Source organism: Panulirus ornatus, chromosome 32 (assembly GCF_036320965.1).
Source record: "Panulirus ornatus isolate Po-2019 chromosome 32, ASM3632096v1, whole genome shotgun sequence".
NCBI classification, from domain to species: domain Eukaryota; kingdom Metazoa; phylum Arthropoda; class Malacostraca; order Decapoda; family Palinuridae; genus Panulirus; species Panulirus ornatus.
In genome coordinates, this window is record NC_092255.1 from 27,766,353 (window position 1) to 27,793,362 (window position 27,010).

The 27,010-nt window shown below is 37.8% G+C and overlaps 1 protein-coding gene across 1 annotated transcript in view; it reads left to right on the forward strand.

Annotated features, from left to right (window-relative positions):
- LOC139759256 (protein broad-minded-like) overlaps positions 1 to 27,010 on the forward strand; it is a 47,974-nt gene that overhangs the window by 5,383 nt on the left and 15,581 nt on the right. Inside the window, exons 2-7 of the mRNA XM_071681386.1 lie at positions 990 to 3,213; positions 7,965 to 8,132; positions 10,221 to 10,390; positions 14,772 to 14,945; positions 20,124 to 20,315; positions 23,835 to 24,103. Of these exons, the coding sequence (XP_071537487.1) occupies positions 1,089 to 3,213; positions 7,965 to 8,132; positions 10,221 to 10,390; positions 14,772 to 14,945; positions 20,124 to 20,315; positions 23,835 to 24,103 (3,098 nt within the window). The 5' untranslated portion in view covers positions 990 to 1,088. The remainder of the gene's footprint in view (positions 1 to 989; positions 3,214 to 7,964; positions 8,133 to 10,220; positions 10,391 to 14,771; positions 14,946 to 20,123; positions 20,316 to 23,834; positions 24,104 to 27,010) is intronic.

Genomic DNA, 27,010 nt, shown 5'->3' on the forward strand with positions numbered 1-27,010 from the left:
CCTGTGTTCAGTCTTGATCACCCTACTTTGAAAAAAAAAAAAGAAACACAATGTAGAGAGTATAGTGTCAAGCTATCAAGTTGGCTGAGATATAAATCCTGTGAGAGTCAACTAAATAACTTAAATCTATATAACCTAGAAAAGAGAAGGTTAAAAGGCGATCTAATACAGTTGTTAAAAATTATCAACGGCTTTGATAATCTCCATATAACAAACTACATAAGGCTTAATTTGTATGATTTCACTTGTAGTAATGGATACAAACTCAAGGGTCAACATCTTAACTTGAATGAGGTGAAGTACTTTTTCTTCATTAGGGTTGATATAAGGAATAATTTACCAATTAGAGTAGTTGATAGCAGTAATGTATAGATACATTTAACAATGGACTTTATAAATGTTTTGCTTCAAATCCATGGCTAACATTACTTGCTCCAACTTAGCCTCTTGAATAGTTTGCAGGTTTTCCCATTGAATCATCTGTATGCCTTTCTACTTTTACACCACTAATCAATAAGTTTTTGGTAGCTTCTACTCTCACAAACAGCCTCAAAAGGATCCAGAGGTCTGTTGCTGTTTGAAGTCCTTTGTATTCCATTGTGGTTAAATTTCTGCTTTCCTGGTCTAAGATCCTGCATAGATATGTTCTTTGTGAGAAAATGAAAGAGTATTTGGGTGAGGAGGGAGAAAAAGTGAGTTCAGATCGTAGAGTAGAATAATGAGTGAAAGGGTCAGTAGGGCCTTAGGTTGAGGAAAGATCATTTGTGGAAAGAAAAGAGTAAGCAGTAGAGCAAAATTCTGAGAGTAGCATTTTGGGATGAAAATTTTCAGTCACACTATAAGGACCGGAGGTATGAAATATTTAACTGGGAAAACCTTGATTGTGATAACAAATTAATGGCTAGTTATTAATTGTGATGGTATGATTTGAAGATTTAGGTGTAAGTTTGTTACACTTACTAGTTTTGATTATTCTGTTACTGTTACAGGTTAACCAGAGAGCATGATATCGCTGCAGTTTCCAGAGTTACACTTTAGGATCACTGAAAAGCAGTAAGCAGGACACTAGAGGCAGAAGACTCTTCAGCATGGAAAAAATCCATAAAAATGAGGATGCAGTCATGGGATCAAAACCTCAAGTGAAAGATCTCCTAGCTCACATGGACCCAATGATATACCTAGCTGGAACTGCAGACAACACTTCAGAAATGTTATCATACCTTGCTGATATGGATCCTGCCTTTCACAAATTGCAGTTGGTCAGAAGTTTAAGGAAAGGGTTGCGGGAAGAACTCAGCATAGTCATAGAGGAGCATGTTGAAGCATATCTGAAGGAACAGAAGGGAAAGATGCGCTCTGAAAATCCACTTGATTTTATTGTGGAAAAGATTACAACAGGAGATAGATTTAGTGGTTTTGTGGATGAAATCAGGAAAAACATGGAGAGTACAGTGCAAGACATTACAGATCATTTTGATGATGAAATAGTGACAGGAATGTTTGCAAATTATGAAGATGAACAAACTTACAATGTCAGCCCAAATGATTCAAATGAGTCCTCACTCAATTCTTCTCTGAATCAGTCTGGACTTCTGTTCTTACATCCAGCACAATATCATAACATAGCCAAAAGTCTTTTGAGCAGAAAGGAATCAGAAACATGGATTGATTCTCTTAATGTCTTATTAGCAGTGACACCTGGAGAACCAGTGATGCAGGAATGTTGGTGTGAAATTAGGAAAGGGTTAAGGGAATGTCTTTTTGAAGACACTCCAGAAATATTTGACAAATCCTTAAAGGTACATTGTAAGCTTCTTACATCTCAAGTACATAATGCAGTAAAGGAAGCTTACTTAAATCTTTTAGATGCCTTAGCAGGCTTTTATATGTCTAAACGACTTGCTTGTAAAATTCCAATAAAGGGAGAAAATATAGATTTGAAGTCTTGTGAAAATATTATTAGAATCATAAAGATATTAGTAGATTTCAAAAAAGAACTTCCTCTCCTTTGGATAAGGTATCCAGAAAGATTTATTGATGATATGGTTGAAGCTACTTTTAGCATTATGGCCTTAAATCTCTCCACTAGGGACAGTAAACAAATGACAGTATTAGATATGTATTCTCTTGTTGATCCCCAAGCATCTTGGCTTAGAAGATGGGTACATGGACAGTGGGGAAGAAGCAAAACCTTCTCAGCAATGAAAAGTAACTCTATGGTTCTTTTGCATTCTGTTTCATTTTGTATTAAACATCTGGAAAACTTGGCTGAATTGTCACAAATAGACACTGGGGATGTACTCAGTCCTAGTGTTGTTGCGCATTTGAGATTCTCTCATAGCATTAATCTTATTTTAACTGTTCTTGGATTTTCAGATGGAAGAAAGCTTTTCCCTGTAAATGTCCCTTCAAAGGAAGAGTTGGTGACTATGCAAGGGATCATTCAAAGTTTGATCAGAGCTGTAAACAGTAATGTTTCTAAGTTCATGAATACAGAAATAAGTAATCTGCTTCAGAAGTTTTGTTCACAAGATGAAATGAGGTCCTGGATTTTATGTGATGCTGGAATAGTGGAGTTAATTCTTCAAGAGGTAAGCAATCTTGAACGAATGCAAGAAAAGCTTAAGGAGCCAGGAGGAGAATTAGAAATACAGATTCCATCAACTTATTTTCAGGCTGTCCTGTTAATACTAGAAAGTATTTTATCAACTCAGATTGGGCAAAAATACATACTGCTGGGACGGAAAAGGAAATCCAGCTCAAGATCTAGTTTATCTGGGGTTACTAGCAGCCCAGCTCTTGAGTTAATGAACTTGGTCTTGCTGCTCTTGAAAAGCAAACATTCAAGCTCAGATTTAAAAAGAATTGGCATCAGTGTTTGCTGCAGGTTACTTTCCTCACCAATAGGTATACACATGTGTGCTGAACATCCTCTCATAAAAAGTGTAATGCAGCATCTGAAGGATAAAAACAAATCAGTCTCCTTACAGAAACAACCCCAAGGAGAAGATTTTAGAGCAAGTGAGCCATTACATCTTAGTCTACCCCAATCACTTCCATTGTTGACTGCACTACTGATGACATACAAAGGAGTGTTTTTGTTAGAAAATGAAGGAGTGTTAGCTCTGGCACTCATGCAGGTGTTGCCAGAGATGGCTAGAAATGGCAACTTGCATGCAAAAATTCTTGCATGTGTTTGCTGCTCACTTCAAGGTATGTTTAAAACTACAGTTACTGAGGAAGTTTTTTATATATATATATATATATATATATATATATATATATATATATATATATATATATATATATATATATATATATATTATTGTTTATGGATGGGGTTGTTAGGGAGGTGAATGCAAGAGTTTTGGAAAGAGGGGCAAGTATGAAGTCTGTTGGGGATGAGAGAGCTTGGGAAGTGAGTCAGTTGTTGTTCGCTGATGATACAGCGCTGGTGGCTGATTCATGTGAGAAACTGCAGAAACTGGTGACTGAGTTTGGTAAAGTGTGTGAAAGAAGAAAGTTAAGAGTAAATGTGAATAAGAGCAAGGTTGTTAGGTACAGTAGGGTTGAGAGTCAAGTCAGTTGGGAGGTAAGTTTGAATGGAGAAAAACTGGAGGAAGTAAAGTGTTTTAGATATCTGGGAGTGGATCTGGCAGCGGATGGAACCATGGAAGCAGAAGTGGATCATAGGGTGGGGGAGGGGGCAAAAATTCGGGGAGCCTTGAAGAATGTGTGGAAGTCGAGAACATTATCTCGGAAAGCAAAAATGGGTATGTTTGAAGGAATAGTGGTTCCAACAATGTTGTATGGTTGCGAGGCGTGGGCTATGGATAGAGTTGTGCGCAGGAGGATGGATGTGCTGGAAATAAGATGTTTGAGGACAATGTGTGGTGTGAGGTGGTTTGATCGAGTAAGTAACGTAAGGGTGAGAGAGATGTGTGGAAATAAAAAGAGCGTGGTTGAGAGAGCAGAAGAGGGTGTTTTGAAATGGTTTGGGCACATGGAGAGAATGAGTGAGGAAAGATTGACCAAGAGGATATATGTGTCAGAGGTGGAGGGAACGAGGAGAAGTGGGAGACCAAATTGGAGGTGGAAAGATGGAGTGAAAAAGATTTTATGTGATCGGGGCCTGAACATGCAGGAGGGTGAAAGGAGGGCAAGGAATAGAGTGAATTGGATCGATGTGGTATACCGGGGTTGACGTGCTGTCAGTGGATTGAATCAGGGCATGTGAAGAGTCTGGAGTAAACCATGGAAAGCTGTGTAGGTATGTATATTTGCGTGTGTGGACGTATGTATATACATGTGTATGGGGGTGGGTTGGGCCATTTCTTTCGTCTGTTTCCTTGCGCTACCTCGCAAACGTGGGAGACAGCGACAAAGCAAAAAAAATATATATATATATATATTTCTTTTTCTTAGAAACTATTCACCATTTCTCGCATTAGCGAGGTAGCGTTAAGAACAGAGAACTGGGCCTTTGAGGGAATATCCTCACCTGGCCCCCTTCTCTGTTCCTTCTTTTGGAAAATTAAAAAAAAAACAAGAGGAGAGGATTTCCAGCCCCCCGCTCCCTCCCCTTTTAGTCGCCTTCTACGACACGCAGGGAATACGTGGGAAGTATTCTTTCTCCCCTATCCCCAGGGATGATATATATATATATATATATATATATATATATATATATATATATATATTATTATTATTATTATAATAAAAAAAATAGAATAATATTATTATTATTATTATTATATTTTTATTATACTTTGTCGCTGTCTCCCGCGTTTGCGAGGTAGCGCAAGGAAACAGACGAAAGAAATGGCCCAACCCCCCCCATACACATGTATATACATACGTCCACACACGCAAATATACATACCTACACAGCTTTCCATGGTTTACCCCAGACGCTTCACATGCCTTGATTCAATCCACTGACAGCACGTCAACCCCGGTATACCACATCGCTCCAATTCACTCTATTCCTTGCCCTCCTTTCACCCTCCTGCATGTTCAGGCCCCAATCACACAAAATATATATATATATATATATATATATATATATATATATATATATATATATATATATATATATATATATATATATATGTATTTTTTATTTTTTTTTTTTTTTGACGCTTTATATATATATAAAGAGTGTGGATGAGAGAGCAGAATAGGGTGTGTTGAAATGGTTTGGACACATGAAGATAATGAGTGAGGAAAGATAGACAAAGAGGATATATATGTCAGAGGTGGAGGGAACAAGGAGAAGCGAGTGACCAAATTTGAAGTGGAAGGATAAAGTGAAAAAGACTTTGAGTGATTGATGCCTAAACATACATGAGGGTCAAAGGCATGCAAGGAATAGAGTGAATTGAAACGATGTGGTATGCTGGGGACAAAGTGTTTTCAGTGGATTGAACCAGGGCTTGTGAAGCATCTGGGGTAAACCATGGAAAGCTCTGTAGGGCATGGATGTGGAAAGGGAGCTGTTGTTTTGATGCATTACACATGATAGCTAGAGACTGATAGTGAATGAATGTGGCCTTTTTTGTCTTTTTTGGTGCTACCTCACTGGAGGGGGGGAAGGGGAATGCTATTTCATGTGTGGCGGGCTAGCAACAGGAATGGATGAAGGCAGCAAGTATGAATATGTACATGTGTATATATGTATGTCTTTGTATGTATATGTATGCATATGTTGAAATTTATATGTATGTATATGGGCATTTATGTATGTACATGTGTATGTGGATGGGTTGGGCCATTCTTTCGTCTGTTTCCTTGTGCTGCCTCACTAATGCGAGAGACAGCAACAAAGTATGATAATTGAATATACATGTATATATATATATATATATATATATATATATATATATATATATATATATATATATATATATATATATATATATATATATATATATATTTTATTGTTTTACTTTATCGCCATCTCCTGCATCAGCGAGGTAGCACAAGGAAACAGACAAGAAATGGCCCAACCCACCCACATACACATATTCATACATAAACGCCCCTACACTCACATATACATACATATACATGCACAGACATATATATACACATGTACATATTCATACTTGCTGCTTCCATCCATTTTTGTCTCCACCCTGCCTCACATGAAATAGCACCCCACCCCCACTCCAGTGAGGTAGCACCAGGAAAAGACAAAAAAAGACCACATTTGTTCACACTCAGTCTCTAGCTGTCACGTGTAATGCACCAAAACCACAGCTCCCTTCCTGCATCCAGGCCCCACAAATCTTTCCATGGTTTACCCCAGACACTTCACATGCCCTGGTTCAATCCATTGACAGCACGTCGACCCTGGTATACCACATCGCTCCAACTCACTCCACTCCTTGCACCCCTCCCACCCTTCTGTATGTTCAGGCCCCAATCGCTCAAAATCCCTTTCACCCCAATCGCTCAAAATCCCTTTCACCCCGATCGCTCAAAATCCCTTTCGCTCCATCCCCCCACCTTTTCACTGGTAAACACTGAGTCTGATTACCTGTTAAAAAGGTAACGGTGAGATTTCTATGCTAAAGGCAAGTTTTACTGGTCTTAATGGGTACCTCTGTTCATGAGGTTTTGTTGGTATGGCTGTCATTTTACCACTGGTGAAGATTAGTAGATACTCAGGTAGGTTTACAAGACTCAGTTTCCTTTTCATCTTTCACTGGTCTTGATATTCTTCCCTTTTTCCTTGTGAAACCTTGTGCCGTACCACACTGCCAATACTCTGTAATTTACTGTTCCCAGTAAGAATGGAACCAAACTGAACTAGGTGTGTTTATGTTAAATAACTGAATTTTAATGATTTTATATGTCATACCTCCTACAATTAATCTTAATTATCTGTTGTTTTGATACACTTCTCTAACTGTTCCAAAAAATATACATTCAGTTTGAGATCTCTTTATGCAATTTTAGTTTTATTCATAGGATCTAATTCTCTTTTGTGTACGATAATTTCCTAAGTCCTCATTTGTGGAAAAATTAAACTTGGTCTGTTTTAGTCATGTTTATGGTATCCTCAAAGTACTGCTTCTACCCAGTTTGGAAACAGTTATCTCATGTAACCTCCAAAGTCTGTAATTGTTCTTTTGTACTCCTTTAGATATCAGTTGGTCTTTTTCTCATGTCTGACATTGTTTTAATTCCTGTATAATCTGGTGAATTTTATTCAGGGAGGTAATTATTTAGCTCATGATGACGTCATCACCAACATATTAGCACATGACAGTCTCTCCCGTTTGTCTGTTCCTAACCTCAAAAACAGAATACACAGAATTTGGCCTGTTTGACGAAGTAAGCATATTGTGAACCAAAATTTGGTTTGCTGCAGCACTATATAAGCAGCTCGTGGAATTATGCATTCTGGTCATGCTGTCACTTGAAATGGAAAGTTGTCACATGCCTGTAAGATATGAAAATGTGAATGAAGGAAATGGCAATTACAGTACCTCAGCAGCTAAGATAACCAATTCCAGCAAGAAGAAAAGTACAAGTAGGAAAGCACAAAGTAATATGTATAGTTATACCATTGTTTGTATGACTGTAGAGCTTGAGAATGTTTGGTAAACCACTGCTAAATGGGACTGTTAAGAGTATGATGTGCTGGGTGTGTAGCACATTACCCCTTTTATCTTCCATGTTGCTACTTCATGGCTGGCTCTCCACTCCTGAGAGACCCTTGTTCTTTCACACTTTGAGGGAAGAAGCTATGTGTATTAATCTGTGTCCCATCCTGTAAGGTAGATAATGTACTGAAACTTACCAATTCCTCAGTTAAGCATATAGTTTTGTATGGTCCCTTGTGTGGCAGATGCTTGCTATTGTAATTTGGATTTAAGTCTTCTCATCCCTCTTTTCCTAAGGATAACTTACACAGCATTGATTATCATTGATGTAACAAAAATATCCTTATGCAGGTTGTTCAGTTGTTGGTAGTTTAAAGGTTATCCAGCCTTTCTGGGATATTCTTTGCCATGTAGTGAAGGGAGAGGATCTAATGCAACGACCGCCACCAGAAGAGGAAAGGGAAGAAGCCATAGAAGCAGCTATGGCCCCTCTCTTGACATTGACAGCAACATATCAAGGTAGAGGAATTACAGTATTCCAGAATTAATCTGTAATCTGACTTCTTAATCTTGTGTGTAATTTGCAGTATGTGATGGCCAAATGCATGACATTATTAACCATTTGATAACGTGGTCACAGTACAGTACAGAATGGCTAAATGCCCAAGATTCAAATTTACAGTTAGATAATGTGGCCAGATGTTTAAAGTTGACAAACCAGGAAAGGAGATATCCTTACTATTTTAATAGAAATGTAAAGATCTTGAATACACATGGTAAAAGATATGGTGAAAGTAGGGTAGACAATAACTTAATTGATTTGTTTCTTGTGAGAAAGAATATGGTATGTAGTGTGCATAATGTGTGGTTTAGCAGAGTTATAGGGCAGGGTTTGACAACTCATTTTTGTTAGGGATAATTAGCCTAGCCTTTCTTATGAATGATATAGATGTGTGAATGAAACTATAGAGAAATTAGATAATGGGAGTGACAGCTTACAAGAGCAGTTGATAAATATGAAGTGGAGAGAATCAGAAATAATGCAATCTAAAGTTGAGGTGTAGAGGCAGTAAAAGAGTGCATTATTAAAGGATGTCTTGGAGGTGTTTGGTAATGTAGTTATATTTTGTGGAAAGAGAGGTACATACATCATAGTAGAAGGAAAGTTTAAGAGATTTTGTTGAGAAAGAATACAGTGTGTGGAAAATGGTGAATCTTCCAGAAAGAAGTGATACTTTAAGGGCAAAGGACAAACAAAAAATGCAGTATCCTAAGGAGAAAGTGAAAAATGTGTTACTTTGTTTAGGAATTAGAAGAAAGCATATGAGGATCTTGAGAGAAATATAAGAATTGATAAAACTGTAGTAGGATTATGTTTGAGGAGAAGGTGCATTAGACAGATTTGGGAGAATGCTAGTGATTTTGGGAAAGTCTGTAAGAAATGAAGAGAGTAATCCAAAGAATATATTGGAAATTATGATGCAGGAGATTTGGCTATTGTTACAGTGAGATTTCAGAATGAAGAATGAAGGGGAAGACTTTACAGAGTAGGAAGTAAGAAGGGCAATAATGCTCTTAAGAGTGGAAAAGATTTGGAGAATGAGCATGAGAGAAAAATTGTCATATGCCTGACTACTGGACAAAGGAAGTAATTGTTTCACTGTAAAATATTAAGGGATTTTGATTGATTGTAAAGGTAACAGAAAAATAAACCAAATGAGATTGGTTGACAAGGTGTGTATAAGATATGGATTGCCTATCTTCAAAGGATTTATGAACATTTTAGCTGTTATAAGTGGAGGTGGGCTTAGGAAGGGAAGAGGATGTACAACTAAATTTTTACACTTTGGCAGTGGAAAAAGTAGAGATATACTTTTTTGTAGCATTTATGGATTTACAAAAGGTATGTGATAAGGTGACTTGGAAAACTGTGCTGGAAGTTTGAACTCTTTTTGATGTTCATGGACTTTCAGATGTTGTTCATAGCATTTATAATTGGGGTACCTGCACTACATATTTGAGAGTAAGTGATTGTTTAAGTGAATGTTTTGAAATTATTATGGGATTGCTTCAAGGCTGTGTGATGCCATCATGGTTGTTTAATGTTCTTATGAGTGGAAAGTTAATATGATATGAAAGCAATGTGAGGTGATTTTGGGCACTGCTTTATCATGATGAACAGAATGGAATTTACTATAGTTGTTGTACCCAGCTGAATCAGAGGAGTAATTTACAGAAAGGGATTTACTTTAATGTTGTACATAGGATGTAGAAAGTGAATGTGAGTATATGTAAACTTTAGTTTAACTAAGAGATGGGATGTTATTGCAGTATCACTCTGAATGGTGAAGTCTTGGAAGCTGTAAATGAGTTTAGTAATTTAGGAGTAAATTCAAATCAGAATGTTACTGGAAAAGCTTAAATTGTGAGTAGAGTCTTATGAGGGAGAAAAATTGGAGGTGGACTGGAAGAAACTGAGTAAAGAGCATAGAAGCTTGCATGGAGAACTTGTCCTAACTATGATGTGTGATGTAAAACCCAGAGTCCTTTCACTGCATTATGAAGTATTTAATGCCCATGAAAAATAGTAATTCCTTGTATATGCAGGTACACAGCTTGTCTTCAGTGAACAGGGCTTGATGAAAGCCATATCACAGTCACTTTTCTCTGCCAGTGAAATGCTATCAGAGATGCACACCATTGCTTTACGGCTCTTGGCATGTTCAACATCTGTTCTGGATTCCGTAGCATTCCTTCAAGCCTCATTTGGTTATCAGGTGAGGTGATTTAGAAGTGGAGTGTATATGTATATACATATGCTGGTAGTTCCTACTAACAGCCGTACATATGAATGAGTTCAGAAAAATAATATTTGACTCCTAGTATGAAGTACAAATGATCATTCATACTTACAAACTATGGAACTGCTTAAATATTTTTCTGTAATACTTGGTCCCTTGCATCAAAATTGACAATGCACTCTCTCAGTTTTCCCAAAACACTCGCTTCTCTTCCTGTGAGAAGGACTTTGGAGTTGATTTCATCCCTAACCCACGTTAGGATAATAGTTAAGGAAACAAACTGTCTGCTGGCAGATATTTAAAACTGTAGCTTTCAAGTGTATAGATGAGGAATTATGTAGTAAGCTGTTCACATCCTGTATAAGGTCAGAACTTAAATATGCTTCTCAAGAATGGTCACTGCATTTGCAGAAGCACAGTGAGGCAGTAGAGAAGGTCCAGAGAAGGGCAACAAAGATGTTACTAGAATTAAGAGTGCTAAGTTACAGGGAAAGGCTAAAGGCTTTGAATTTTCCCACCTTGGATGAGAGAAGAGTGAGGGGTGATCTGATCACAATCTTTAAGTTTTTAAAACAGATTGATGATGTGGACAGTGAACAGTTCAAGAATTTAAGGATAGAGCTAACATAAAATTAAGCAAGAAAGCTGTTAAAAAAAGTATAAAGAAGAACTTTTTTGGTTTAAGAGTAGTGGATGAATGGATTGAAATGACTGAGAACATGGTTAATGCAGACGGCATGCATAGATTCAAGTTCTTTGTTAGAGAATGTTGAAGAGATGTAAAACAGTCTTACAGAACAAATTTCAAACACCATTTCAACATGACCCTTCATGCCCATAATTCAGATACAGTAATGAAGACACCAAGCACGAACTACTAAATTTCCCTGCATTCTTTGTACTTGACACATGTAAAGCGTCACTACACTTTATGACCGATGATCCAGACTGTTGGATGTGGCCACCCTCCTGAGTGCTCCAGGAGCCTCATAAAGATAAAAGGGACTCCTGGGGCAGGAAGTTAGTAAGTTTTGTTTTTCTACTTGATCACCGTCTCTTGTGTTAGTGAGGTAGTGCCAGGAACAGACGAAGAAAGGCCATATCCACTCTTATTCATTCTCTAGCTTTCATTTGTAATGCACCAACACCACAGCTCCCTATTCACAACCAGGCCCCACAGAACTTTCCATGGTTTACCTCTGATGCTTCACATGCCTTGCTTCAGTCCAGTGACATCACATCGACCTTGATATGGCACATTGTTCCAATTCACTGTACCCCATGCACGTCTTTAACCCTCCTGCATGTTCAGGCCCCAATCACTTAAAGCATTTTTCACTCCATTAGTCTGTGCATTCTCTTTGTTCCCTCTACTTCTGATACATATGTCCTCTTTTTCAACTTTTCCTCTCTCATGCTGTCCATATGTCGAGACCATTTCAACACACCCTTTTCAGCTCTCTCAACCACACCCTTTTTATTACCACACATCTCTTTTACCCCTTCATTACTTACTTGATCAAACCTACTTTATCAAACCACCTCATACCACATAGTTTTCAAACATTTTATTTCCAGCACGTCCCCCTCTTCCATGCAGCCTTATCTATAGCCCATGCCATGCATCCATATGATATTGTTGCCACTACTGTTCCTTCAAACATACCCATTTTTACCTCCCAAATAACATTCTCTCTTTCCATGCATTCTTCAGAGCTCAAAGAACCTTCTCCCCCTTACCCAGCTTGTGACTCACTTCTGCTTACATGGTACCATTTACTGCCATGTCCAGTCCCAGGTATCTAAGACATTTCACCTCCTCCAAGTTTTCTCCTTTTGAACTCACAACCCAACTAACCTATCCCCTCAGCCTTGATAAACCTAATAACCTTGCTTTTATTCACATTTACTCTCAACTTCCTTCTTTCATGCACTCTTAAGTAAATATATCTGTTTTGCAAACATGTTCGCCATATGTTATTGCATCTTTCACTTAATTTGCTTGTCATGTAGGAAGATCATCTGACAGAAGACCTAACGTAGATCGTATGGAACATAGAATTTAGAATTTCCTCTGTTTTTGTTTTTGTCAGAAAAAGTAAGAAGTCTTTGAGCTGTAATAAAAGTTTTCTTGTATATAAAGTTAAAAGAAGAAGCATGCAACTGTAGTTAAGTTGAATAAATGAGTCTTTTATGTTTGTTTTCAGATCTTAAACAATGAACATTATGTTGTAGTTGATGGTAAAAAAAGTGACTCATTATTATAGAAATTAAAGCCAAACATCTTTAGAAAATAACAGTGTGATTAGTTTATAGGCCCCAGCACAGACTCCAGAGATAGACAAACAATTTTATGATCAATTTACAGAAATTTTTAATAGACAGGATTCAGTCATAATAGGAGATTTTGACATACTGGTATCTAAGCTGGGAGAATCCCATTCCTGTAGACTGGGGCATGGGCTCTACCTTAAGTTGCTTGGTAACCAAACACAATTAGTTGAGAGACCTATACATGACAAGAACATATTAGATTTAGTTTGAGCTACAAATATGAGTCTCGGTTATAATGTTCAAGTTCGAGAAAAGTTTGGTACAAATGATCACCGTAACTTTCAACATTGCTTATGATAGTGGTCAGCATGAAAGTTGCAAAAGAAATACCAGATTGTAGACATGCAAATTTCTTTGTTTGCATTGTTCTTGATTGACAAATCTAGGATGTTGTTAATGAAAACAATATAGATGTATCTTGAAAAGCTTCAGGAAAACTTTCAAAGTAGTAACCAAAAACATATGTGCTAGTGCGCAGTAAACAGTCTTTTTTCTAAACAAGGACAAAATGATGGAGCAGTTATGTAAAGAAATGCTTGTTTTCTAAGAAAGTAGTACATAAACTCAGTGACCAGTAACCAACAAGATAAGGTAAATTATATTATATTAGAGGACAACCACTTATAAAGGAATTTTCACCATGATTTTTGACAAAGTTGTTTTTTGTCAGACAAATCTCCTTGATTTCTTTTTGATATATTCAACATGTTTGTTGAAAGTAAAGCAGTTGATGTCATGTATATAGATTATCAGAAAGCATTCAATAAAGTTCCATATCAAAGATTACTAACAAAAGTTAAGTCTCACAGTATAGTTGCAGTTGTAAACAAAGAGTAGTAATTAATGGTAAAGCCATAGAATGGTTAGGTATTACAAGTTGTGTGTCATAGGAATAAGTCTGGAGCCAGTTCTCTTTCTCACCTATATTAAAGGCACTGATGATAAGGTGCATAGTAAGATATCAAAATTCATGTCCATTACTAAGTTTGGAAATAAATGTACAACAGAAATTGAATGTCTGCAGCCTCAAACTGACATAGAAAAGGATCTGATGGGCTGGGCCCAAAGGTTGAAAATTGATCTTAATATTGATAATTGTGATTTTACTTATCAGTTGTTAAAATGAAAAACAAGTTACAGCTAGAATTCCTTTGAGCTACTAAAGGAGGATCAGGAAAAAGATTTGGGGACGAAATAATCTTTGATGACCTAAAGCTACGTACAGCCAGGTTAAGAGTGCACAAAAGCAGTAATAAAGGGGAATTGAATTCATGGATTCAAAGGCAGAGCTTTTAAGTTTAGGGAAATTATTTGTACTTTTTACAAGTTAGACGTACTCCCCCATCTTGAATAGTGTGTTTGGTTTTTGTCATGTTACTTGTAGAAAGATGTGGAGAGATTACAGTGGAAAGGTACCAAGATGATCCTCAGCCTGAGAAACAGATCCTATGAGGGCCAACTAAGCAACTTAAAAAATTCATTTAGTTTAAGAAAGAGAAGGTTATGAGATGATCTAATCAAAGTATTTAAGATTATCAAAGGTTTTGGGAATCTCATTCGAACAAGCTCCTTAAGGTTAAATTTTCCTTATTTTGCTCATTATAAAAGAGGCAAACTCACAGGCGAATGTTTTACCATGAGTGAGGTAAAGTACTTTTTTTTACAACATGATTAGTGATATATGGAATGATTTACTGGTTAGGGTCTGGTTAGGGTAGTTAAAAGTAGTACCATTGATATGGTTAGGCAAAGATGTGATAAATATTTTTCTTCAAATCTACTATATTATCTGAGTGCATCCTTAGCTATGTGAAAAGTCTGCAGTCTTTTCTCATTGAAAAATTTGTATGTCTTTTTACTCTTACCACATTAATCCACGAGTTTCTGTTTTTGTTTATTACAATTATCCTCATTAGTACCCAATGGTCTGTTGCTGTTTGAATTCCTATGGATTCATTTGTGTTAATGTAAAGATTAAGATTATAAACTCATTTTGTAACAAAGTTTGTGCGTGATATTTTAGGAACAGCTTCTTGAACAGCAATATCATGTGAAGTTCAGAGATGGGGACTCAGTCATTGTAGATGAAAACTCAGTTCTTCGTAACCATATATTGGTGAAGTCCTACCTTATGGGTGGCAGTGGTGAGAGATGGCTTCCCCCACTTGCTGTTGATGAGTTGTCTGCATCAGGCTTGGTAAGTTTTTCTTTTAACCTTTCCTGTTTTGCTTTCCACATTATTCACTGTAAAAAGGGGCCATGTATGATATTTAGTGAGTGACACAAGAATCAAGCAATTTGCTATTAAACTTTCTACAATCGTATTAGATTGATTCAAGTCAAACAGTGGCTTAGTTGTGTAAAAGTAGTTCTTATTACATTTTGTGTGTCTTACAGTTTTGGAAGGATGTCATATTTATAGCCGATGAATAGTTTGAAGTGCTTTCAATCATGTGTTTTCACTCTAATAGTTTTCTCAACCCAAAGGACCTCCATCCTAAGTTTTCAGTTTTACCCACATCTGTCTTTATCTCTGACACCTGTTCCCAACAGGAACTCCCTCAAGGGGGTGGCCATGGCAGTAGAGTCTCCATAACTAGTGAACTCCAGTGCTTCTTCGTGGCCTTTTGTGCATTACTCTTAACTGGCCACTGGCAGATGGGAACTCTAGCACAGTGCTTGCAGAGACTCTAACCTAATGTTCTACTTGACTACTTTTACATAATCCTCCTGCCTAGTGTTACTACGAACTACTTCTATCTAATGTTTCTAACTAATTTTCCTGACTAAATGTTCCTAGGTAATACTTATGGCTAATGCTTCTACCATTTTGCCAAAAGGCAGGGCTAGTACGTAGCGCTCACTACAGGAAAACTTAGGGTTACAAAATATGAACTCTGGAGGTTAAGTTGTTCAGTGTTATGTCAGGTGTTATGTATGACAAGGAGAGATTCTCTGTTTGTGGACAGAATGCCAGTAGTCCACAAGTGGGTGAACCAGAAAGAAAAGACAGCTATCAGGGTCAGAGAAGTGCAACTTGACAACCACTGAAGTGCTGGCTAACCCCATAGCCATCACTAACCCTCCTGATACCCAGGCAGGTAATATTGGTAATATACCAACTACTACCTTTCCCCACATCAATTTAGAATTTACTGCCTAACATTCTAACATACACTCCCACAACACCTGCTTCAGGAGTAGTGCTACCCCTATCCCTGACTTAACTCCTAAGACATTTCTTAACCATTTACCCTCTATACCCTTGAGCTTTGTTTCACTCAGTGCCAGAACATCCAAGTTTCTTACCTCAAATATACTACCTATCTGTCCTCTCTTTTCACCTTTGTTATATCCACACACATTTAAACCCCTCAGCCTGAGCCTTTGTGGACAATTAACCCCCCTACTTAGCTTCTTCTTCTGTTCCTTCTTTTAGAAATTGAAATACAAGAAGTGGGAGGGTTGTCCAGTGTGTCCAACCCCCTGTTCCTCCCCCCTTAAATTGCTTTCTACGGCATGCAGGGAATGCTGAAGTAGGATTCTGTCTCCTTTACCCTAGATTTGTGGACTTTATTTATGTAAATCTGCATACATTAACCATGTACAGCTTCCTTGTTGGGTAGGCAATACAAAAGTGATATACTAATAATATTCTGAAAGTTACTGAGCAGCTGAGTTGAAAGAATGTGGGCAAAGGATGTGTAAACATTGAAAACATTGTCTGAGAAGTCATTCATTGCTTCTTGTTTCACTACTCTGCTGATTTCAATGCCTTGGATTTTTTAATGCTCCAGACCGTATATGGCACTCTCTCAGTCAAGTGCCAGAAGTGGCTGTCCCATTTACAGCATATCTGGAATCACTGGGTGGATAAACCGTTCTCAATATGGTTTTTGATATGATTTTTTCAAAACAGAAAAGACTATAAAAGTTTGTAAAATTGCTAGCCACAGCAATCAGATGCTTTGTTTTCAAGCTCAGGAGGTTGCTGGCAACATTAGCTCCACTTCTCCACTTTTGCAAGAAAACCTTCAGCCTCATCTTGGTCAACTTTTGTGTACATATAATTACTCTTGAGAATGCAAAGACAGATCATCATCATCAAATAATTCAGGATTATCTTCTGCTTGATCCTATAAATTTAGCTAAAAGCTGCTTAATTTCTTTTCTAGAAAACTCACAAAAATATACTCTCTTTGGCTTGGCTGGAGAATGACCGATTACCCTATCTGGAGAAATTTATTGTACCCTGCCATCTCAACCACAACCCATCCATGTACACAGCCTTGAAATTAAGGTGTGCATCTTGACGTGTAAACATCCATCTTAAGGCATTGCTCAGTTTGCCATATATCCATTTGGCAGTGTTAAGGGCTAATGCAGTGCCTGGTGATGAGATATTTGTATGGAGTGACTACAGAAACATTCAAAAGAGATTATGGACTCATGATTATAATGGATGAACCTAGAATTGGTAACCATGCCAGTGAAATAGTTAATTAGATAGAATAGCCTTATACAACAAGCAAGATGAATGATGGGATGAGGAAAGTCAGTAAAGAAAAACATCATTATTCTATATACAAATCAAGTGGTGATCTCAACATGCTTGCCCTGCTGTCATAGCAAGATTTCATTGTAGGTACTTGCAGGCAGTTAGGCACTATCTCACAGGCAAGCACATGCAGAATCTCCTCCATATATCACTGTTTTTTCATTCATGGACCCACCTTTCTTCTCTGAATTACCTTTCTCAAAAGTATATATTGCTGTCATCTCCATAACTTTATAGACTTCTTTTGAATTCCACTCATCCTAATGAATGTGCAGTCTTTCGTTATAGATGGTTTTGGAAATGCTGTATTCATTTGAGGGTGTGTTGAAATGGTTTGGACGCATGGAGAGAATGAGTGAGGAAAGATTGACAAAGAGGATATATGTGTCAAGAGTTGGAGGGAATAAGAAGCAGGAGACCTAATTGGAGGTGGAAGGATGGAATGAAAAAGATTTTGAGCGATCGGGGCCTGAACATGCAGGAGGGTGAAAGATGTTCAAGGAATAGAGTGAATTGGAACGATGTGGTATACCGGGAACAACATGCTGTCAAAAAGAGGGCAAATGAGAGTTAGGGTGAGGGAGTATCATTAAATTTTAGGGAGAATAAAAAGATCTTTTGGAAGGAGGTAAATAAAGTGCGTAAGACAAGGGAACAAATGGGAACATCAGTGAAGGGGGCTAATGGGGAGGTGATAACAAGTAGTGATGATGTGAGAAGGAGATGGAGTGAGTATTTTGAAGGTTTGTTGAATGTGTTTGATGATAGAGTGGCAGATATAGGGTGTTTTGGTCGAGGTGGTGTGCACAGTGAAAGGGTTAGGGAGAATGATTTGGTAAACAGAGAAGAGGTAGTAAAAGCTTTGTGGAAGATGAAAGCCGGAAAGGCAGTGGGTTTGGATGGTATAGCAGTGGAATTTATTAAAAAAGGGGGTAACTGTATTGTTGACTGGTTGGTAAGGTTATTTAATGTATGTATGACTCATGATGAGGTCCCTGAAGATTGGTGGAATGCTTGCATAGTGCCATTGTACAAAGGCAAAGGGGATAAAAGTGAGTGCTCAAATTACAGAGGTATAAGTTTGTTGAATATTCCTGGGAAATTATATGGGAGGGTATTGATTGAGAGGGTGAAGGCATGTACAGAGCATCAGAAATACTTAGAAAAGCAAGTGAATCTGTATGTAGCATTTATGGATCTGGAGAAGGCATATGATATAGTTGATAGAGATGCCCTGTGGAAGGTATTAAGAATATATGGTGTGGGAGGCAAGTTGTTAGAAGCAGTGAAAAGTTTTTATCGAGGATGTAAGGCATGTGTACGAGTAGGAAGAGAGGAGTGATTGGTTCTCAGTGAATGTAGGTTTGCGGCAGGGGTGTGTGATGTCTCCATGGTTGTTTAATTTGTTTATGGATGGGGTTGTTAGGGAGGTGAATGCAAGAGTTTTGGAAAGAGGGGCAAGTATGAAGTCTGTTGTGGATGAGAGAGCTTGGGAAGTGAGTCAGTTGTTGTTCGCTGATGATACAGCGCTGGTAGCTGATTCATGTGAGAAACTGCAGAAGCTGGTGACTGAGTTTGGTAAAGTGTGTGAAAGAAGAAAGTTAAGAGTAAATGTGAATAAGAGCAAGGTTATTAGGTTTAGTAGGGTTGAGGGTCAAGTCAATCAGGAGGTAAGTTTGAATGGAGAAAAACTGGAGGAAGTAAAGTGTTTTAGATATCTGGGAGTGGATCTGGCAGCGGATGGAACCATGGAAGCGGAAGTGAATCATAGGGTGGGGGAGGGGGCGAAAATCCTGGGAGCCTTGAAGAATGTGTGGAAGTCGAGAACATTATCTCAGAAAGCAAAAATGGGTATGTTTGAAGGAATAGTGGTTCCAACAATGTTGTATGGTTGCGAGGCGTGGGCTATGGATAGAGTTGTGCGCAGGAGGATGGATGTGCTAGAAATGAGATGTTTGAGGACAATGTGTGGTGTGAGGTGGTTTGATCGAGTAAGTAATGTAAGGGTAAGAGAGATGTGTGGAAATAAAAAGAGCGTGGTTGAGAGAGCAGAAGAGGGTGTTTTGAAATGGTTTGGGCACATGGAGAGAATGAGTGAGGAAAGATTGACCAAGAGGATATATGTGTCAGAGGTGGAGGGAACGAGGAGAAGTGGGAGACCAAAGTGGAGGTGGAAAGATGAAGTGAAAAAGATTTTGTGTGATCAGGGCCTGAACATGCAGGAGGGTGAAAGGAGGGCAAGGAATAGAGTGAATTGGATCGATGTGGTATGCCGGGGTTGACGTGCTGTCAGTGGATTGAATCAGGGCATGTGAAGCGTCTGGGGTAAACCATGGAAAGTTGTGTGGGGCCTGGATGTAGAAAGGGAGCTGTGGTTTCGGGCATTATTGCGTGGCAGCTGGAGATTGAGTGTGAACAAATGGGGCCTTTGTTGTCTTTTCCTAGTGCTACCTCGCACACATGAGGGGGGAGGGGGGAGGTATTCCATGTGTGGCGAGGTGGCGATGGGAGTGAATGGGGGCAGACAGTGTGAATTGTGTGCATGGGTATATATGTATGTGTCTGTGTATGTATATATATGTGTACATTGAGATGTATAGGTATGTATATTTGCATGTGTGGACGTGTGTGTGTATACATTGTGTATGGGGAGGGTTGGGCCATTTCTTTCGTCTGTTTTCTTGCGCTACCTCGCAAATGCGGGAGACAGCGACAAAGCAAAATAATAAAAATAGATAATTTTTTTTTCATTAATTTATTTTTTCTGAGGAATATTCCTTTTGGGATTAACTTTCACATTGGTGTGTTTTTCTTCAGCTACCTTTGTTCAGTCAGTACCCACCTCCAAAGGATTATATCCCTGAAAAACCCATCCGGTCAATGCACAAGAAACAAAATGAGGTTTGGAGGTTCCTTACAGACACCCGCCATGGTCTTCATGACATAGGTTGGCTCAATCACTGCCGTAAAGCTGTGCGTACAATGCTTGCCTCAGGAGAAGATATTAAGGTATGTTTCATGCATTTTAACCCTATATTCATTATCTGTTGATTAACTTACCTCATGATATTATCTGCATTTCTTGTTTTTTAATAGAAATATAGAACATAGAAGACATTTCTGCTGTAATATTATTTTCCCTCTGAAAGTATAGATTTAGAAAAATTTTGACTTCTAAAAGAACATAACATAAAGGACTTAACAGATGAATTGTGCGTTAGAGTCAAATTAATCTTTATTTGTATTATATTGGTTTGTAAGTGCAGTGGTGATGATGGTAACAAGAACTGTGTTAATAACAGCTTCATTAATCATCACAGATTTTAGGTGCAAACAGCATAAAGAATGTCAAAGAAGCAGGAATCCACCTCACAAACAGAAATTGTTTATGTATAAGATGCTTAAGTAATTGTAGAAATTTGAGAATCATCCTGCAATGATCATATTTTATCACTGTAGTCACTTCAGTATCTGGTTGCTAGATTTGTCAAAGCCATTGCTTAGTATATTATTTGTAGTTTATTTTTACAAGACATTAGCAGTATCATTTTGGTTAACTAATGTTTTTAAATGTTCACTCATTGTCAGTCTTTACCTTTGATTAATATGAAACATGAGCTTCAGGTTCCCTGATACTCCATATTTGAACTTTTATTTTCATGACTAGGATTTTTTTTCTTTTTTAAGGTTTCTCAGTTACTATTGTTATCAACTTTTCAAGAAGGTATCCACATAACTTTTAAGAAGATAGATAGTGGAGCAAATTAGAAGGACATGTGCTCATATTGTGCTCATTTACACACAGTTATTTAAGAGATTACTTTCAAATGGGACTGTGGTCAAGCAAGTGGCCTTCACTCCACTAATTGACAAGTTTATTTTAGTTAAACCTATGTTTTGTAGCCTACCCCTGCAGACTCAGGAAACAGGTGTTTAATCTAGACTTTTTACCATATTCAGGACAGGGAAAATCAGGTTGTGTATATTCAGGATGGAAACCCAAGGTTGTACTACCACCGGCCCACTGTTATTTAAATCTAAGTTTTATGAGTCTGAAGTTGGAGCTTGTAGGAAGGTGTGAAATAAAAAGCATCATCAGTTGAGAATGAATCCAATGATGTCATGCTGGTGATAGGGAAGAAAGCATATTGCCAATGTATCTCCTGCTTGTTGTAGAAAGTGACCAAGAGGGATGGGAGCTGGAGATCCTTCCTTCATGTATTTCTTTCCAAATGAAAGGACAAAGGAAAGATCCAAATGAGTATCTCTTTTCCTCTGAGGCTCAGTCATCTGTCCTGGATGCTACCTAGTTCATGTGAGAAGTAGCATACAAGTATGAAAAAGACAGAAAACAGAATTTCTTTAGGAAGGGTGCATTGATTGCTACTTGTATTAGGTGAGAAATCAGTAATATTGGCTAATATCATCACTAATATATACAGACAGATGGACTTACCATATTATGTGGTTCAACAGGGACTGGATGGAGGACAAAAGCCTAAGTATAATAGCTTGCCTTGTCACAGATGCAAGAAAGTCTCACCGAGTCACATCTGACTTTTTTTATGTTTACTATCATAGCATCATCATTTGCTGTGACTCTTGTTTATATCTTTATGCCTGTTTGTATCTTAAGTTCACTATTATGCTTACTGTAGCTGGAGTAGAGTGGGAAGTTGCCAAGATTATCATTAGAATGTGAAAAATCCTATTAGAGCCATTTACATGGCCTTAACTTATTGATATAGGTATTCAAGATTATCAGAGATTTTGACAATCTTGATGTAAGGAGTTATTGAAGCCTAGATCAGTCTGATTTCATTCTTAGGGATAAAAACAAACACATAGGCAAGTACTTTCCTTTATATGAGATAAAGTACTTCAACATCAGTGTGAAAATAAAGAACAATGCATCAATCAGAGTACTTGAAACCCACAAAGTAAATTTGTGCCTCACATCAGTTCCACGACTGACATTATTTGCACCTTCACCTAGGTACTGGGGTAAACCATGGAAAGTTCTGTGGGGCCTGGATGTGGAAAGGGAGCTGTGGTTTTGGGCATTATTACATGACAGCTAGAGACTGAGTGTGACGAATGGGGCCTTTGTTGTCTTTTCCTAGCGCTGCCTGCTCACATGAGGGGGGAGGGGGATGTTATTCCATGTGTGGCGAGGTGGCAATGGAAATGAATGGGGGCAGACAGTGTGAATTGTGTACATGTGTATATATGTATGTGTCTGTGCGTGTATGTATATGTGTACATTGGGATGTATAGGTGTGTATATTTGCGTGTGTGGACGTGTGTGTGTATACATGTGTATGGGGGTGGGTTGGGCCATTTCTTTCGTCTGTTTCCTTGCGCTACCTCGCAAACGCGGGAGACAGCGACAAAGCAAAATAAAAAGAAATAAAAATACCTAGGTACTGAAAGAGATTACAGACATTTCTCCCTTTCAGCTCCATCCACATTGAACTGTATGTTTCTAATCCCTTTTTTTTTTTACCACAAACAGTCTTGAAAACACCCAGTGTTCTGTAGCCATTTTTGTTCCTTTGTACTCACTTGCATTCTTTCGCAATCCACATTTGAATGTAGTTTTCTTCATTTCTACATTTTTTCATGTCATTCTTTTTGTATCCTTCATCCTAATATCATCTTATAATTATTACTTATGTCCTGTTTAATTTTTTTATTATCATCCTTTTAACACTGTCCACATGATAGCCTGACAGTTTTTTATTGAAACTTTTCTCTTTTACTTTACCCAATTTTATGATGCTGTCCTCATTTACATAGTCCTGTGGTGCCTCTTATGTACCATCCACGCTATACTATTTTGCTATGTGAATTGATTTATGTCTGAGGAGGACCTTAATACACAAATTGTATTCAGTTTACAAATCCAGCAAACTCTGTCCACCTCTTTCCTACTCTCTTACATTTAATCTACCCATAACATTGCTCTCACCATTATTCTTTCAGATTTACTATCATATCATCCTTTCCCTGTAATGTTTTTACTTTTTAGAATTCAACGGTTTGTGTTGTTTCCAGATGTGGATTTTATTGAAAATCTTGTACCTGAAATTGGAGAAAACTATAGGAACTGTATATGGTAAGATTTTTCAAATTATATATTTTCTAATTCAAAATCAAATATATTTTCTGATTTAAGTCTTTTAAGCCTTGATCCAGTTTCTAACATTTCATGAATTTCTTAGAAACTGATTATATCTACATATATATCTGTACGAACACATAACTCCTTTACCTACATTACTTCATTCCACCTTTCCCTTGCTTTTCATATTTCCATGAGCCTTATCCTTCATGGTACTCATATTCTTAGCCTTGACATTTTGGTACTTCATTAGATTCAGCTGTATTCTCTAAGCCTTTCCTACAAAATGTTTTGTATATCATTACAATTAGAAACTAATCGTTTCCAAGAATGTTATGAAATTAATCAATGTTTTTATTGTTGATGTTTATTTGCTGGAGTTATAATGCTATCTTTACCATTAGAGCTGGCTAGTGATGGACATCATAGATCGTGCTGTGCGTGCTCTCCTGTCTTCTGCTGAAGAACTGTTACCTGGCTCACCTGTCTGCTTGCCTACCTCTGCTTCAGTCACCCCTACCTCCCCAACAGCTTCCTCCCCAACAAGCACAATTAACTTACTTCCAGGAACAACCTTTTCACCTGCATCTCCACCACTTCCTCATATTGATGTGGGTTCAGAATCACAGCCTCTCTCAGACACTCAATATGCTGCTGTAGAACTACTTCTAAGGTTAGTTGTATTTATAGTTATAGCCTTCATCTGCATTTATTTTTTTACTTAGAGGAGAGCTCAAAAAAAATTTTCTTGGGGTATATTTTAATCAATCATCTTTATACCATAAGTGATAACAGAATTATGGAAATGGAAAATCTTTCTGAAGAATTGCACAAGTGTGTGCCACGCAGTTGATGCATTTATCAGCTATATTCACAAGAAAAAAATATATGCGAAAAGAGTAAAGTTTTCCGCATTAGCTATACAGAAGTGGGAAAGAGAAATATAACTGCTTATGAGTACCTTTAATGAGATTTTGCCTTGATATCAGGGCTAGCTTGTAGTGCTCACTGTACAACTTGCTTGTTGGGTCTTATTTCCCTTGCTCATCAGCCCTCCACTCATGGCATATTTTGCTTGTTGTATGATATTGTTTTTTGATAGCTACTACCCTGGCATAGTCATCTATTCAGGGTTCATCTGGTATTTTCTTCATCCAATAGTCAGATTTTCCTTTGATTTTTCCAGACACTAAATATAAATTTTTTAGTACTCATGGTGTTTCAGTAAATAAGTGTTCTAGTTTCCTCACTGGGCATTCATATACAGAGTTTTCTTGCTTATCATGGTATTTTCAACTGTAGTTTCAAGCCTCCATGCTCAAGATAATTGATACCATTTTACAACAGCAGCATAATTTTGAGTATCTGTGGCATTTTTTCTGCCTGTCAGGTAAGTGGAGCCTGGGACTACTTCTGACCAAGGTTTTTGGGATCCAACACAGTGGAGATGTGTGCAGTAATGTGCGAGTTGGATAACCGCATCACTCAAGCATTGTTGCTTGTTTTGTCTGATTGTGAAGCTTACTTGTTGATGAACTCCATAAGTGATCTTAGTGCATCTCAAACTCTTGATAACTTTAACCTGCTTGTGACTATGTGCTTGTAGATATGGTTTCTGAGCATAAATCTAATGATGCAAGTTCTGTTACCTCAAGGAGGGCAAGGAAAGTGATGTCTTTACAGCAAAAAGTGGACTTATCTGATTGCCTTGCACATGGTGATAGTGCAGCATGTGTTAGGAAGCATTTTGATTTTAGTGGTTTAAGTGTGAACCGTTAAGGAAAAGGAGGCTGCCTTTTGTGCAGCATAGCTGCCTGGCTGCTTTGTAGGAGTACAGAAGCCACCTGCCAATATTTTATGTGGTATTTGACCTCTATTCCTTTACTGTAAAAGTTTATACTTCTTTTTTTTTCATACTTTTTTTAAAACAAACCTGTTTCATAGGTATGAAATGCTGATTTTTAATTTTCAAGTGCTCATTATAGGACTTAAGGTATGTCTCTCATGAGTCACTGCCCCTAACACCCTATTTCCTTTAGGGCTAATACTTTGCCAACCACAGTTTTGCCAACTATGGGGTTTACTGGAATGTAACCTCTAAAAATAGCAAGGGACTAATGGGATTTTTGTTTGGTGCCATTTTACTGTATTTTCAGGTGATACTTTGATGTAAAGATTCTCTGTCTACCAAGCTGATTAGCTTTCAGGTTTAGCATATTAGTCGCAATGACTTGTATTTGTTGCCAGGCAGATATTACCATATATCTTATCCCTGGGGATAGGGGAGAAAGAATACTTCCCACATATTCCCTGCGTGTCGTAGAAGGCAACTAAAAGGGGAGGGAGCGAGAGGCTGGAAATCCTCCCCTCTCATTTTTGATTTTCCAAAAGAAGGAACAGAGAAGGGGGCTAAGTGAGGATTTCCCTCAAATGCTCAGTCCTCTGTTCTTAATGCTACCTCGCTAACACAAGAAATGGTGAATAGTATAAAAAAAAAATCTTTCTGTGTGTCTATCTATACTGTATCATTAAAGCTCGTTCAGTCTTTCATGGTATTTCATATGCTCAGGCCCATTTGTTTTATTTGTGAAGTGTCTTTAGATCTTCAATAATTTTCTCATTACATAACTAGTGACCATGCAATACTTCCTCTATTATTTTCGTTATTAGATTTTTATTCTCATGTTATAAAGGTTCTTAATATCATACCACTTATTTTTATTCTCATGTTATAAAGGTTCTTAATATCATACCACTTATTAATCTTCTAGAGAGCACTATTAGTGTGCTTCTTAGATTCAAGGTTTTCATTCGTAATACTAGTCAACGACTCATTTTCATCACACATAGCTTATGGTGTTCATGATGTAGTTTTGGATGCTGATTTCGAAAATGCAATCCGTTTACTTGTATCATGTCTACTTTTCATGAGAGATTTGGCACTGCCGACAGGTCTTGTCTAAAAGAAAAATATCTGCTCAAGAAGGACAGTTTTATAACTTATTTCAGGAAAAGGAGTCAGACTCTTACTTCTTAGTTTTCTGTGGATGGGCTACTCTGTTTTTGCAACAACATTGCGCTTGTTCATCGACTCATCTAAGAGAAGTCTGAAAGTGGTGCTGCTCCACAATGGGAAGAAGAAACCCTCTGTTCCTGTAGGGCATTCAGTACACATGGAAGAGTGTTTTGAGAACATGCAGGCACTTCTAGATGCCATAAAATACATAAATTAAGACTGGAAAATATATGGGAACTTGAAAGTGATCGGCATGCTGATGGGAATGTAGTCAGGATTCAGGAAATACTGCTATTTTTTATGCCTCTAGGATATTTGAGCAACTTCCAGGCATTATGTGGAGTTGGACTCACCTTAACGAAGATCATATGAGTCAGGAATTTCGAGTGTCCAGGATAAGCCTCTGGCTGATTCACAAAATGTTCTTCCCTGATCCACATAAAGCTTGGTCTTATGAAGCAATTTGTGAAAACTAGCCAAGAGAAGCTCGGAAGGATTCGAGTATGTTATGGAAAATTTCTGAAGATCACTGAGGCCAAGTTGAAAGAAGGCATCTTCGTCGGT